This window comes from Aythya ferina (assembly GCF_964211825.1).
Source record: "Aythya ferina genome assembly, chromosome: 3".
NCBI lineage: Eukaryota > Metazoa > Chordata > Aves > Anseriformes > Anatidae > Aythya > Aythya ferina.
This window is the reverse complement of record NC_140298.1, coordinates 4309133-4325711: the sequence shown is the minus strand read 5'-3', so window position 1 is coordinate 4325711 and position 16579 is coordinate 4309133. Positions and strand designations below refer to the sequence as shown.

The 16579-nt window shown below is 45.0% G+C and overlaps 2 protein-coding genes across 2 annotated transcripts in view; both read right to left on the bottom strand.

The window, feature by feature from the left end:
* Positions 1-11375, bottom strand: part of REL (REL proto-oncogene, NF-kB subunit) — a 32943-nt gene extending 21568 nt beyond the window's left edge. Inside the window, exons 1-3 of the mRNA XM_084515610.1 lie at positions 11228-11375; positions 6232-6374; positions 3227-3375 (exon numbers count right to left, since the gene is read on the bottom strand). Coding sequence (XP_084371736.1) covers positions 3227-3375; positions 6232-6374; positions 11228-11234 — 299 coding nt within the window. The 5' untranslated portion in view covers positions 11235-11375. The remainder of the gene's footprint in view (positions 1-3226; positions 3376-6231; positions 6375-11227) is intronic.
* The window catches only part of PAPOLG (poly(A) polymerase gamma), a gene marked incomplete at its 3' end in the record, with an annotated part of 40038 nt that continues 29696 nt past the window's right edge, over positions 6238-16579 (bottom strand). The window contains exon 23 of the mRNA XM_084515588.1: positions 6238-6374. The remainder of the gene's footprint in view (positions 6375-16579) is intronic.

The window sequence follows — 16579 nt, the reverse complement described above, 5'->3', positions numbered from 1 at the left end:
GTGGAGCACCTGGACTTCACGTTGTGGCTACTGACACGGGAGATTTGCAGCGTACCTCGGCAAGCAATCCTGTTTGTAGGGACTACTCCTTCAGGGCTCGATCATGGCACACACAACTTCTTTTTTTTTTCCCCCCAAATACCCACTTTATTCTACTATTTCAGTGCAAACACACTTCATGCCCACGAACAGACCTGCTTCTGTGCTACAGCCCCAGACTCTCCAGCGATCCCCTGCCAGTGGCAGACACCACGGAGCACAACTGCAGCACTGGCCTTGAGAAAACTGTGTCCAGCCACGCAGGGACTGACAGCCTTGACTCTGCGCCTCTCAGCCATTGTCAACGAAACCTCTCGGGGAGAGAAACGAGACTTTTAAAGTGCCCCATAACTCTCAGATGACAAACGTTTTCTAAAACATGCGCTGTCACAGTGAAAGTGTCTACTTAACTATCGCTGAAGGGAGGGCTGGGTCAGAGAAGAAACCGTCGAGAACCTCAGGAAGCCTGCGGGGTTTCACATCAGCGTGAGCTGACAGGAAGCAAGCGAGATAACGAGAAGAGAGGGAGAAGTAGGAAGAGAGAGAAAAAATGAAAGGCGCTTGGAAAAAAAAATCACCTATGATATCATCCATGTAGAGAGAGTGAGAACTAGGAAGTAAAAATTTTAGTATACAGGCAGTCACATGGACGCAACACTTGTACTTCTGCCTTGACAGCTGGGCCACAGAGGGCTCTGATCAAATTTAGGCAGCAGTACCACGACCATCAGACAGCAGGAAGAGCAGAAGACTGTGTCCAGCTGGACCTGCGTGGGGTTAGTTAAATAAGTGGAGTGCAGAGTAATTGCTCAGGCCAGTCCCAAATCTGGGATTAATAATTCCAGTTGCACAGAAATAACCGGGATTTTTGCTCTGTTTGAGATGCTCAGCAGGAGCACACAGCCAGAACCACTACCGAGAGAGGACATCTCCTGCTGGCTGGTATTGTGCGAGGCTTTTCTCCAACACGGACTTGAAGGGAAGAATGTGGACATTGAGTCACCAGCCACAAAAAGGAAAACGACTTTAAACATCCAGATCCAATTATGGATCATGCTGTTCTTTCATCTTAAAGTAACCAATGATTTGTTAAAAAAATGAGTGTACCAATGCTGGAAACATTTCAAAGAGAATATTTAGAGCCTCTTCCCATCAGAATCTCAGATTTCAAGCTCAATTGAAGCTCACAGTTGTGTATTATCAGTAAAGGGACAGTACTCCAGACACCATTCTGTAAGAAACTAGGAGGCCTCTAACCTAAGGATACTGAGAAGAATTCATGGATTTCATGATTTCAAACAAATGAAATGGAAGCACAGCATTATGTCAAAGAACAGGATTTGATGAGTGCATATAATGGAAATGAAATCACAATTTACAAATAAATATTTGCAAAGCATGCCAGTGCTTTTTGGTATCACACCCTACAGCTAATAGACTTAGGAACAGAATCTCTGCAGGCTTAACTGTGTGCAACAAAACGCCAAGAGGAAAAACAATCAACAGTGTCTTCCTGTGCCTGGCGATTGCCAGAAAAGGTGTTAAGCAATCAGGCTTTTCTGCTTCAGATCAGAAGCCACAGAGATGAGAGCAGGAAGTGGGATGGGCTACAACAGCAGACATTCTTTGACCCTGCGTGATGAAGCTTGATTTGAGAAGACAAAGGGGAAGCTGGTGAAGGGATGGTCAGAGGAAGGCGCAAGGCCCCTTACCAGATTAAGATGTCTACTGCTGCCTTTTGGACAAGGTAAAGGGGAACTCTGCAGGGAGGCTGGTCAGGATGAGATTACAACAGTCAAAATGGGAGGGAAGTGCCTGAAGAGACAGCTCTACCTTTCTAGAGAGGTATCACGGTGGAAAAAAAATATTAAAAATGACATTTACTAATCCTTTTCTACCGTTTATCAATAGGAGAACATTGTAAACAGACCTAGAAACAAAAAGCTAGTAAAATCTTTTGAGTTTGTAAGAGCAGAAGACAGTACAGGCAGCACGTTACGTGTCACCTGAATACATTTACTGTGTACATTCATGATCACTTGAGCCTGAGCTGTATGTTGAAAAAATATCTCCACTTTTAGAACTGTTTATTTCACCATCAGGCAATTATCGTCATCAAACAGACCTTGTCTTCAGTTCTCGCCTTTAATAGTGTTCTACTGACTAAACCCACATAAAAACGCAGTGATTTCACCAACATCAACCGAATCACATCAGCCTGAGAGCAGTAAGTAAAGCTGCTTATACACTGAAATATTTACCTTACTTTCTTCCCAGCTCAGTTTTATGTTTACCTCAAAGCACGAGCCTACTTTCAGATCTACTGTGTTGCAAGCTGTGAGCCACAAACAGTTTGTCAATTCCAAATTCCCCTCAATGGCAATAATCAGTCTACACTTGTTGCAGTTTACTCTGCTTTTATTTTATTCCCTTAGACTTGGTAGACTTGCAGGGAACACCACCACTTACAATTGTACTTGAAATTCTCCCTCTGAACAGCACCGAGAAACATACTATATGAAGCCAGAATTCTCCTTACTGCCTCCAGAATTAGGCCCTTCTCTGGCATGCTTGCTCTACAGAACTAATGCTGAGCAGAATCTATACTTTTACTCAAAAAAAGGCAGCCCAAAACAAACAAAACCCCACCAAAATTAACAGACAGCAGCAACAGTGACAACTGCCAACACATTTCTAGATGTGTCACAACCACCATCATCTAAATGACGTGATATTCAGTCACTACAAACTTTCTCCACTGGTTTCCAGAAAGTCTAACTAGAGTTCCTGTGGAAGACATCAACTTCCCTAAATCTAGGGAAACGCTAATTCTAATGTTGTTAACAATTTATCATTTTTGTACACTGAAGGAGAAGAATATCAAGCTCAGGAGCGAGAAGCGCTACTGAACTAGACTGAAAAGCAAACAAGTGGGAGAAAGAAAAGGAGACAGACACTGGGAGAATGAAAGGAAAAGAAGGGCAAACGCGACAAAAGATGAGTGTGTCAAACACTGAAAAAGAAGGAAATACTTCTAAGAGCAAGTTGCCTTATCTGAGACGGATTAGAGGCTTCAGCAAAGACAACACACTAACTGCCCTCTTAATCACTACTCAAGAGTTTCAGAACATAAGATTAGCATATCACTTGCACATTAATCAAATTCCCAAGCAACACCACTACTCACGACAGGACTCGCCGCTCTGGCCCAAACTCTGCTTCGTAGTAGCCATCTCTGCAGTCTTTTCCAACCAGGTCATGAGGGTGGGGCTTGTAGGGTTCGTTCTTTGTTACCAGTGTAGTCCTTATTTTGACTTTTCCAAAATAATTTAGAATCTACAAAAAAGCGAGATATTTTCTAGACTTTAGATATTAGAGCTACTAAAGTCCCAACATGGAACAGAAAATACATTTCATCCTAAAATATCCTGTTCATTTCACACTGAAAACCAGCTGTTTGGCAAAACATTTGTGAATTTATTATTCTTTCTTAAAGCACGTCTTACCTATTTGAACCCTGTGCAGAAAGCCAAAAGGTAATACGTAAGCTCCAGAAACTTAGAGTAAAGCAGATTGTAATGCTGTAAGACCAAACATTACAGGACGCATTTCTTTACCATATCTACACTTACAATGAAAGATACAAAATCCTGCCTAGGCGACCACACACAAACGCTTATTGAAAGGACAGGTCTAGCTCCAAAGAGCTAGATCCTAGGAAGAAGCTCGTAGAGCCTCAGGGATAACCTTATTACCTGTGCTTGGACCGCTAAGCAGCAAATGAAGATCTTAGCAGTTGCAACATGGACATAAGCCCCCATGAAGTCCCTTCTCCTTAATTCTTAGATGAATATTCAGTCTTATGTTCACGCAGAGGGGCACTGAACTCTCAAGCTCCTACTAGGGAGCCTTCACAGAAGTCATCACGGTAATTCAACACACATCTCTCAGGTGTGTAGAAGTCTTCCCTCGTGCTGATGGCTACCAGTGAAGTCAGCAAGGGTTGTGTGGGTGAGTCTAAAAAACAGTTTGGCCTGAATTGTTTGAAGAGTAACAACTTGAAAGCAAACACAAGATTTGCACCAGCACATGTTTGTGCAGAGGCGTGCTCTCCTCCTCCACTTCCCCTGTCCTAGAACGAGCTGTTCCTTCCGTCCTTCAGCCCCTTCTTTCCTCCTCCAAGGAGACTCAGGGATTCATCACATGCTTTTCAATCAACAGCTCAACCTTTGATTTGACCTACGCTCTTCTAACTTTCACCATCTGTCAGCTTCTTCAGCCTCCAGTTAGGCCCCTTTCTTGGCATTCACGTACACCAGTTTGCCCTTAAATAAAACTTCCATCACTCTTCTGTTTCTTCAAATATTACATCATTTCTCCCTCACTGCATATCTACACCCTTGAACTTGAAGCGTGATTGAGGCACTTTGATTCTCCAGTTCCTCCTTGATGTTCATCTCAACCACACCATGAAATTTAATCTCATCCTCATTGAGGTTTCCATCTCTGGAGGGGCCTCCCCCAGCAACTAATCAGCATTAAAGCCTCCTACAGGCTTCAAGGAGGCAGGAATTCACCTAGAAATCACCTGCTATCAGTATCCATCAGCTCTGTCATTAACAGTCACCTTTAGAAAAGAACAAAATATGCCAGGAGTGCACTGTCACCTATCAAGTCCCATCTTCCCTTTGGGTTTTCTGGCTGACTTTCACACACATCACAGCGCAGGCTGAGGAATCGAGGGCTCACACTGCCCAGTCAACTTCTGTCCTGACACGGCCTCGGGGTGAGAGTCTGTCAAAGTATTTATTTTTGCCAGCACACACACAGATCTCGCCAGCTTGTTTGTTCTGCACTTCACCAGCTGAACAAAGAACTCTTTTCTGCATTCCTTTACCAATTCTAGCACTGTAATAGTAAAAAGGGGTCCTTCTTGTCTGCTTTTTCCCCCCCGTAGTAATTCTGCCTTCAGGGCAAGACCAGCTTCCACAGCAGCACAGTTGCTTTATCTAGTAGAGGATCTCTGCTGCTCAGCACATGACTGCCAATACCATCTTTCTCAAACTCTCCCTCCTCTGAAGGAGATTTTATGCCTCAAAACATTTCAATACTTGTCAGATTTCACAACCACTACATCTGTTCTCTTACCGCTGTGATTCCAGAGACTCCATCTTGGCTCCTCTTTTTTTTTTTTTTTTAAATATTGCACTATAATACTGTAATTCAAGATAGCAAACACTTACTTCCCATTTATATTTGAGTTTTCTCTTCTAATCTCATTTCTGAAAGACTTTCTCCAGATTGAAAGAGATCAAGGAAATATTATTAATTTAAACATCAAACGGGAGACCAGAAGTTCTTCTATTTTACCCTACTAGTCCAGGTCTCTGACGCTCTTTTGTCCCAGATATGAAAGTTACTGATCAAGTGCTTCCATTCTACCTCTACTGTCCATGTCTTTGATCAAAGCAAGGACAGTTCAGACTAGTCTGAATCCCTTCATTCTGAATTTCCCAACCTATCCATAATGCAACCACCCAATTTGTCTTCATTGCAGGTGTTCTAACCACATCATTCCCCTTTCTTAGCTCCTTTTTAAATTCTGTACCCCTTCTAACTTCACATACTTCATGGCAGTCTTTTGCAGAGCCCAATCACCAAGCCACTGGCTGCAAGGCACCTTCTTAGTTCGCTTGCTTGTACAAAATACCTTCTTTCACGCCGTGCCCAGCAGCTAGACTAGTCTTGTCAGATTTTGTATGCAGACAACCTCCTTCAAAGCGCTCCCAAAATTCATATTACAATCCAAGTAGTAAAAAAAAAAAAAAAAAAAAAAAAAGCCCAAATCACAACTAAGAAACCAGAACAAATGTAGACACAGAAAAAGCTAATAACGAATGATTCCCAGACAATGAGTAACTTCAGCGAGTTCCCCCTCTACAGGCACTTTGTTACCAATGACTACACCTTCTTCTTTTCCGCTAAACTGGAACAAAATCTTATGACAAAATCTTTAATGAGGAGCAAAGAACTCTTTTTCCACTCTGTTGCAATCACATTTGCAAGCCAAGGAAAGAATAACAGAACATGTAATAAAAAGCATTTTCTTTACTGCACCGAGGTCAACACGTAGCTACAGCACAATGTAAATACAGGCACCGGTAACTTAGGGAGAAAAATAGTATTTCTTACCTGTATAGAAGGGAATGTCTTGTTGTTTTCAGTACTGTGTTCTCCTGGAATGCTGCCTGCTGATCTTCCCTCACATTTGTATCTGAAACGCATGCCCCTTTGCCTGGGTTGTTCAAATATTTCAATGTAGGGCTCAGGGCCACCTTAAAAAAGCAGAACACAACATTTTCAGTGCTACTATGCAGTAGAGCTTAAAAAGCAGCAGAAGGAAGGCTATATGCTTACGTGCTACGTGAGGATTAGAAGATCTAGACTCTTTGATTCATATTGCCCACTTGGATTCACATCGCCCACTTTGATCTGCCTTCTTGGACAACATACTTTTTATTTTATTTAAACGTGCATGCACATGATTGAAGAGGGATGAGAGTGAGTGGGAAAACAGACCTCAAATGAAGTAGGCAAGTATCAGGGCCATGTAAATAATAGGAAGGACTCCCCTCCATCTCACTTAGAACTTAGCTTGTTTTAGCTTTTAGGGACTATGTGTCTGACAAAAGAGGGTTTTATTCAATAGAAGACGTTACTTTAAGGGGATGCTTGATATTTTTAATAACCACAAGCTTTTAGGAACAGTTATCCTCTCGAAGTACAGGTACCATCAGTACTATGTTTGCTTGAATGCCCTCTGAAAGGGAAGAGGTTTCCTCAGAATCGATTGATTTAGTTACTATTATAGCGAAGCAGAAACTATGCAAATTATGCCAAAAAGAAAAAAACACAAAAAACTACTGGTTTGAATGCCATCGCCGTGGGCTCAGAAAACACCTGATTGCTTGTATTGAATTCTACAACTTGGGCTGCCCACCTCCCACAGGGCCAGCTTCTAGTTGCAGTATCTCTCCAGACCACAAAACCTTACTGAAAGCTATTGGGCAGTCGTCAGAGAGAGTTTTTCAGGAAACATGAGATAGAGACAAGAATGAGAAGCAGAACTCCTCAGTGGAGGGTTTACAAAGACATCACCTTACCAAGAGTATCAGTACTTTTCAAGCTAGGTCTTATTGCCAAGATAGTTCCAAGCTATACGATGTATCTCACCGAGAACATCAAACAGGAGAGTCAATCAAGCAGTGACAACAGTGGGATGGCATGTGAAAAACAAATAGCGGAGGATAAGTAAATATTGTAGAGGTTGAATCATCGTGGCTCTGCATGATCAGAAGAACATAGCTTATGGAAATGTCTACTGAGCTCTTTGTCATCTTTGTATAATAGCATCCTACTCAGGCAAGGTTTGTGAACATCAGAAACAAACATGACAGCCAACATCCTGTGGCACAGCACTGAAAACAGTGCTTAGACTTCAACATAATAAGCAAAATAGTTATTAAATAGATTGAAAGCATTAAAAGGGTAAAAGATCCCCTACTTCCTTTTGCCCAAGGTCTGTAGTATGTTAGTCTTGGCAAAGAGGTGGATTCCAGCCTTAGCTCCATAATAAATCCTTCTCTTTTGTTGCACCTACAGCCACCAAGGCATACCTGCGAACACACGGCTTCAACTTCACGAGTAGGATTTGGTGATAGCAAACGCGATCCTGTGCTGCAGCACTTCATAGCCCAAAGTAGAAAAATATATCTTAACAGATAAAATAATTAGGAGAAGTAGAGAACGAAAGGAGAGAACTAAATCTGAGATGTTTCCTGTCTTACTTGAGCACACGGTGACAGACAGCTGGGGAGCAGCAGTATGTGAAAGCAGCTCTGATGCTGGGGCTGTCTGCAACAACACGTGTCGTTTCAAAACAGGAACGCTTTTAGAAAAGGCATCGTGCTGCGAGCAGTATGTGGTGCCAAACAGCTGAGAACTACAGGTTAGGACTCTACACGTTCCTTTCTAACGATTTATCAAAATGCACTCTTCTCTCATCTGATCAGCTCCCACCCAGAAAACTTTAAATCAGTTTCTGACAGGCAACCACATTATGAGCCATCACATTAAATAAACGTTAAGCACCACTCCAGGTCCAGCTCCTTACAAGTACTGTCACTTCACTAGACACTTCCCACAACTCATCTAACTTTCCCTGTAGGTAAGCTTTGCGCTTTTTCTCTTGTCTGGAAAATGAGCAAGGCCAGCAAAAGGTGGGGCGATGGGTGATAGCAACAAGAAGCCTAGAACTGATGTCAAGCTGGTTGATCAGAAGCCTGTGCTCCTCACAAAGCCAACCCCACACACCAGCGTACGGCTTTTTACCTTTCACGCTTCAATTCATGTATGTTACTGTATTTTTCAGGACAATCCAGTGGACCAGGCAACTTCCACCAGCAGTGAGGAGCAAGTGGTGCGTATCAGCCCGCCTCCCATTTCCCTCAGGTAACTGAGGAGAGAAGCATCTCACCTCCCCATTCTACGTAACGCCGCACCACAAATACAGACGCATATCCATACACTAAATTAAAAATGCATTTTGGATGTTCTAATGACAAAATTGCAGCAAAGTACCTACTAATCATCTTCCTTTGGAGATGGACACGCTTGCATAGCTGCTAACCAGACGCACAGTACACCCACATACATTACGTCTTTGCCCAAACTAGCTGGAGCCTTTCTGTTTCAAATTACTGTAGAACAGAATCACTTCAAGTCTTTAATCCTTTCTGCTTTAACCAACAATTGCCCTTCATGGTCTGCTAATGCTTGCTTAAGAGGACCTCTTTTTTCTCCCCTATTAACAGCGCTTTATTTTAAAACTCCGGGCTCGGTGATCGCTGTGGGACTGTGGTTGAAACAAGTACCATTGAAGGCAAACCCACTGCTCAACAGCAGGTGTGTTTGTGGGAAAGTAAAGCTCGGTGACACGGTAGCCTCCAGAGATTAAACATTAAACTTCATTTTATCTTGGTTCTCACTCTCTCCATTTAAGAATCGCGTAATCATCTCTCCCATGATTGTCACTGTCATTGTGCCCTGCGCAGGGAGGAAACGCACACAAGTGTTTGTGTGAACTAGAGGTATTATCAGCACTTGGCAGTGAAGTGGAGGTCTGTTCGGTGTTCCCTATTTCTGTAAATGAGCAACGTGCTTGTGAAGTGGCCCAGTTTAACTCTTTCACAACCCACACTCACACAGAGAGGTCCGTCAGTTCCCACACGGGGCGACAGACATGTCCTTTTCAGCGTGGGTCACACCAAAATGAGCCCCGTCTAAGGACTCTCTTTCACCAATTTTGAAAGAGAAATAATATAAGGCTACCCACATTACCTACACATTTGTTTCCTCCGTGCTCTGAATACTCCACTAAATAACTTTAAAGGAAACATAGGAAACCAACCATCACAACTACATCAGCAAAGAAAATAAGTAAAGCCAGCAAGAGCTCAGCCAGCTTACACTCACATTTGACAACAGAAGCTTGTTTCATTCCAACCTGTTCTAAGCAATACAAAAAGGAACAAAAGACAACCCCCCAAAATCAAAGCATTTCCATCAGACCTCTCCCTGATGAGAAACCTGGGACAGTTTTCAGTTTGAATGTGGTTGGTGCCATTCGGAAGGCAGGCGGCTGCAACACGCTGCCACCAGAGGGACAACAGGATCACGGTCTCGTGGTTGTCCTGCTCCTCTGCCTAAAGGGACAGGGCTCTGGGAGGACCACATACTTTGTGATTTTCTAGGAGCGTGACCGTACTCTCCAGCAATCAGAGAGCATGAAAGCAGAGTAGCTGCGGGTCTTCGTGGAAGATGTGAAAGTATCACCGAAACCCGTACGAGCTCAGGTGACTGCAGCGAAACACAGATGCAAGGGTTGCCCTTCGACTTCGGTATCGCTGCTCTGCACAGAGTACTGGTGACCTGACGTCCTCCACAGCGACAGCCCTTTCTCAAAAGCAGCAGCAGACAACCTATCTACTTACAGCCCCCTGCGACAGGTAAGGCAAAAAGACACGACGGTGGGCGATTTGTTACAGGCCAACGTGGCTCAATCAGAGCACACGCAGCTCGTTATTTCAGAAAGAGATAATCTACACAGGAATCCAGAAACTGCACAGATTCTAGCAGAGACAAAACTACTCACAAACTTCCTCTTTGCTGTCGTGTGACATTACAGAACAGCAACCAAAAGAAAAAAAAAAAAAAAAAAAAGACAGAAAAAAAAAAAACAACAACTACAAAAGCCAGCTAGTACCAGGAAGTTATGAACTTCCCCTACTGAAAAATTCCTTATCTGGTTCCTAATTACACTGAAAATATATTCTAGATAAGAAAAAAAGTGCTAGCTCCTGCTTTGCTGCTTTGCTTTAGCCGCTGTAAAAGCGAGGGTAACGTTTAGCAGGGAGCCTCGGTGCACGGCCGCTGGGTTTCTCCCCGTTGGTGGCAGCTCCCAACGCTTGCCAGGAGGGAAAATGCAGCGGGTGAGGGCCACAGGGTCCTCGTGCCGAGCCCAGGGAGCAGCTTTCCCCATGCACTGCCCCAACTAACGCCACCCAGGCTGAGCGATGCTGCCTTCTCCTCGACCCCCTAGGAAAAGCAGCCCCGAGACGTCTTCTGAAAGGATGACAAATTCGCTTTAATGTAGTCTAAGGAAACTTAATTGTGCTTTTTGATGTAATTACTCGCTACGAGATCCCTTATCGGCGCTGCTTGGCGTTGATGACACCTCTTTCTCAGGGCTACGTTCCCATGCAGCCGGGCCCTGCTGAGCATCGCACCCTGGCCTGCTGCCGCCCATACCCCGGACCCAAGCCCCACGGGCTCCTTTCACCCCCCAAATTTTTCCCCACGCACTTTTCAGCCTTCCAAGGTCCCTCCTGAGCTGCAGCAGCCCCACGAGACCCCGCTGCCAGCGACCCTTTCATCCCCACGACGTTTCTTCGCCAAGCTTTTCCCTGCTGAAGGAGCCGTGTAGGCACAAGTCTGACACCCAAACCCTCTGCAGGGCAGGGGGGGTGGTCTCGGAGCCCATTTTTGGGGGCCGTTCGCCCCCCGCCCATGCCGGGCCGTGGCGCAGCCGCTCCCCCCCCCCCCGTCCCGGCCCCCCAGCCCCGCTCACCGGCCATGCTGACGGCTCCGCTGCGGCCCCCTCTGCCTGTCTGTCTGTCCGTCTGTCTGTCGGTCTGTAGGGCCGGCCAGGAGCCCGGCTGCGTGCTGTGCTGTGCCGAGCCGTGCCGCGCCCCGCTCGCCGCCCTTTTCAGGGGGAATTTCCCGGCCGGGCCCGGCACCGCCCCCGCCCCGCCGCCCGCCCCCGCGGCGCCCAGCCCCGCCCGGCCCTCAGCCCTTAGGGGCCCTAAGACAGGGCCCGAAGCCCCGGGGGGACCCCAAAAGCCCATGCCCTCAGCCCGAGGGGACTCAAAACCCCGACCCCACAGCCCGAGGGGACCCGAAGACGCGGCCCCTCAGCCCCAAGAGACCCCAAAGCCCGACCCCACAGCCCTAGGGGGTCCCCAAAGCCCCAGCCCCACAGCCCTAGGGCACCCAAAATGCCAACCCCGCAGTCCAGGCGGGACCCCAAACCCCAGCCCTTTACTTTAAGGGGCTGTATAGGGATTAACCTACACGCAGTTGTGTAATCTGCAGCTGTGTGTAACCCAGGCTGCTCCGCAGGAGGCACCCAACGCTCCCCAGGGCCCCGATCTCCGCACTACAACCCAACAGCATCTTTCTTCATAGCCCTAGTGCCCCTGCCCTGTCCCTCCGTTAAATTAATGTTCAGAGGTTGTCGTCCGAATAGATGCATTTTCAGGGTGGAGTTTAGGAAGTGAAGCCCTGAAGAAGCTCTACGGCTTGGGAGCTCATACATGGCTTATATATATAAGCTTACAGAGAGATTGTGTAAAGCTTGATGTAGACGTTACCTATAAGCTGGATATACAGCTTGAGATGCTTATAAAATCTTGGGAAGAACAGCACACAACGTACACTCACGGCCTTGTTAAAAGTAGGAGTTGTTATGCCCCTATCACGTTTACAACCAACATCAGATCAGAAGAATCCTATGGGGAGACACGGGATAACCTACACGCCTGTGATGTTAGCTCTAAAGATTAAAAGCAAGAAAGGATACGCAATTATATTTAGGTAGCACGCTGAAATAATTCTATGTTTGTGGGTTAGTTTCGTGCCAGAACATGATTTTTCATCTTCCTTCCCACAAAAAAAAAAAATCACTGTTAAGATGAAAGATACAAACCACTGCCCTAAAAATACGAGAAATCAGGACTGGGTCTTCATCTCCAGGGATTTCTTGGATTCCCTATGATTGATGATGCAAAATTAAGCAGGAAAGGGGTTGTAATAATTTAAATCGAGCTTCGATTTTACCTCCACATACACAACTCCCAAAGCATACACCACCAGAGCCCTCAAACAACACTCTGCACGTTGGTCGCTGGGGTTGAGATGAGGGGGATACTTTCCTCCTGCATTTTCAGCAAGGTGCTTATTACAAGATGCCAGGGAGCTGGCACACTAACACAGGAGGGTGCTCACAGCTCTGTCTCAGGGGTCACACTGCCCTATTGGAAAAGCAATAGCAAAGCAAGAAACAAAAGCCCACAACCTGAACTTCTCCCTGCTAAATGCCTGCATCCAAATGCAGCTGGCCCGTGAAGATCTAACAACCAGGAGTTGCCTAAATTTTTGAATTGAGACCTGGCTGTGACACACCACTTTCAGGAAGCCTCCGTTCATAAAGCCGAACAGCTGGAGCAATGCTCCCACAGAGTGTACACATCCCTGTGGGTCATAGGAGTGACCTGGACGGGATTCCCACGAGGAAAGGGGAGGGGTACAGGGTATGGGCACACCGCTCGCAGCTAGCTGAACCTAAAAGCCCAGGGAGGGCAGTACCCGGGAGCTAGAGCATGGATTGGGGTTCTGGGTTATGATGCAAAGCCAGTTGTCAGTGCGGGCGTACAAAGAGACTAAACACTTTTCCTTTCTTATATTGAGCCCAGTTTACTACATCTCAGTAAGCTGCAGCCTTCAGGAAGAACAAACCTAGGTGCTTCCCTAACTACTGCTTACATCTCTTGCTCCTGCCTACTTCTCCACGCTGTGAGGCTGCTGAATAGGCACAGACTGAGGCACCTGGGGAACTGTGGCTCAGAACAAAACTGTCTACTCGTTTCTTCTTAAGGAAAATGTTACAGTATAGTACACAGTCTAAACTGATGTGAGATTAAGGGCAATATTCCAGACAGCATGACTATCTGTTATGAGTAAAACATCAATAAAAATTCCATATTTTTCCTCAGTTCTTTTGAACCGCAACTGTTAGGGCCTGCAGGAACAGGCTACTCAAAGATAAACCTTAAGAGTGTTTTTTAGAAATTAAGGAAATGTCTAGCATACACACTAGCATCTACGGTACAAACTGTGGCTTGAGTTTTTTATTTCTTTATTTTCTTTTTTAGGTTGAGAGGGGTGCATTTGATACAGCATCCAAAAAACATTAATTCTATCCCTACCATTTCCTTAAAGTGAAAATAGCCTTTAATGAAACCATAGGAAGTGTTTCACTCTGTAACATCCATGAACCTATTATCTGAATACATCATAGATGAGATTTGTCTCAAGAAGTCACTGAACAAAGTGACCAGAGAAAGGACAAGGTGAACGAAATCAGCATCTTCTTGCCCCTTTTTCTCTCTCCATTATAGCTGTAAGTAGATGCATAGGGAAGAATACAATACCAGGCAAAAACAAACCCTTAATCTAACCCAGCGCAGCTATTTTGTAATATGCTTATGTTCCTAAACAAGGGGAAAGTTCTACAGCAGAGATGCGTTCCATGCTAAAAAGCAAAATCCTAACCAAATTAATAGGAAGCCCTACCCAAAAGTCATGAAAGTATATAGACAGATCCCTCTGTTCCTGTGGCCACCCCGTACGCAGGTTTTTTTCTGCCTCAATATAAGCTTATGGCATAGGAATCATCAGGGATGTGAACTAGAGCATTGCAGTACAGTACTGGTAATTACAGAAACCTGGTCAGCAACTGACACGAAGTGTAGGAACATGTCATAACTTTGGGCATATGCAGATCTTCGCAAAGAGGACGGAATTCCCCTCCTGTAACATTGCATAACAAAAGCCAGGTGCATCACTATTATTTTTGTCAGCTGGCTTTGGCTATAGCCAGAGGCAAGATACCAGAATTCTTAGACCAGTTTGATCCAGTACTTCACTTCCTGTCTTCCAGTTAAAGCAAGTGTTTTAAGATCCCACTTTTCTCCAATTATCAAGTGCAAAGACAAGTCCTGCCTCTCGCTTTTCACTGGCTGCCGTGCTAGCGCTGTGAACACCGAGGTTGCTGGAAGGAATCTTCTTGCTTAGAGTCCTTGCTCTGGCTGAGAACATCACAGGGCAGCAGCACGAGAAAAGGACAGGGTGGAGGAAATACCAACTCACCCTATTCCTACGGCAAAGGACAACCGGGTGTTTGACATGGCATTTGTCAAGCCTAGGATGATGGCTCTTTAGTGGTGCTCAGCACAGGCATTGCCTAATAAAGACTGCTAAAGCCTGCTGTGGTATGAAAGCGGCATAAGGCAAACTGTTAAGTCTTTATTTCCTGTTCCCAGCTATCTGACTGAGATCAAAGATAAGCCACTTGTCACTGGCCTGATTAAGCAGCCAAGTAGGCATTAAGGTACTAGGAGAACCTTGTTCTAGAACTGATACACTGTACTACAAATAAAAATATGAATATTTTTTAAATCACCTACTTCTCTCTTTATGGAACAAAGTCAGCAGTTCTGTTTTCTAGCTCATTGGATTTCAGGTCTCACACACTCCCCTGATCACCAATTTCCAATCCCCTGTGCCTTAAGAAAAGTTTCTGTTTGAAGTAATGTATTTATTTATTTATTTTTAATCTCAAAAGCCTTTTCTTTATACACTAGCAGACCTGTTGAAAGTTAAAGATTTTGTGGTTACTGGTCCTGCTGAGGAAGGTTCTAACACAGGAGCCATTCCAAGGAAAGTCGTGGCTTCCAGATTAATGATAAACTCGCAGGTTGTTCAAGCCCTTCTGCTGGAGCATTCCTGTATCATGCTTTGAGTTTGTTTGACATAGAACAATGCTACCGTGCCTCCTCTCAAAAGAGGGTGGAGAGAAAGGAAATGCTACAAGGGAAAGGTTGGTCTTGTGGATAAGGCACAAGGCTGTGATTCAGGAGCCTGGAATCTGGCTCTTGGCAAGTCAGCCTTTCTGCTCTTAGGTAAGTTGGTTAATTCTGAGCCTCAACTTCCCCAACAGAAAACAGTGTAGGAGCAAGGAAGTGTCTTCTATCTCACACACTTATGATGCAACTTCTTCAAGGGGTGAACTGCTGATTGTAGGCAGTGCCAAGCACAGGTAGGCTTCAGTTCCATTAATACTCTGGACTGTGCTGGTATCAGAAAAACTCCCTCCTCCCCCCTTCTCTTTACCTCCAGGCAACTCATCCATGTGTGCTCTTGTGCTGTTGCAAGCACTTATTTGACCATATGGGAAGCTTGCTTAAAAATAACCCGGGGGAAATGAAAAGATTGTCTATGGAACTGGCTCAGTAGCAACTGGACCAGCAGAAAAACAATGACAGAAATGACTGCGCCAGCAAAAAGGAATGGGGTGGCACCAAGGCTGGCCTTGAAACAAGACAGAGATGCACTAGCTTCCTGACAGAGTGCTAGCTTCACAGAACAATGTATCCTTTGCCTGGAAAATTGATAAATCCCTCTGAAACTTCTTACTCACAATCCTTCTTTCCCAGAATTAGCTTTCAGAGCACAAGTTTTCAGGCACCTTCTCCCCCAACCCTCTGAAGTGTTTCTTATTCCTTTCTCCCCATGATAATGATGAGAACACGCGTTACAAGTTGGGAGTTTGTGGGGTACTAGTAAAGAAAAAATCTTTCCTGTTTGTTTGCAAGTAAAGGAAAAAATGAGAAATGCTTTCTTCCTCCAGTGAACTACTTAAAAGCCTTAAGTTACAGTGAAGATGATCGAGTGGCCTCTGAAATGGACAGTCCTACTGCAGACTACTTCGTGCCACTATTAGGATTCATCTGATGCAGTAGTACTGTAGTGAGGGGGCTTAGGGAAGAGATGAGCTCAGACTCAGCACAAGGAGCCAGATTAGCAGAAAAGAACCTTTTTCTGCCCAGAAGGATTTTTTTTTTTTTTTTCAAATAGATTAGCTCCCTGAGTCAGGTTACTATTGCTGGTGCAATGAGAAGCAATGGAATTACTCTAGCTGCAGACACAGAAAATAAGGAGGCAGGAAGGAGGATGGGAATCGTCCCTGTGGCAGCAAGAGGCTATTATATTACCTCAGTCATAACATGAAAACCACATACCAAGAAAAAATAGGCAACATACGCTCATATTAATTCTCCTGCTCCCCCAAACCCCACCATAT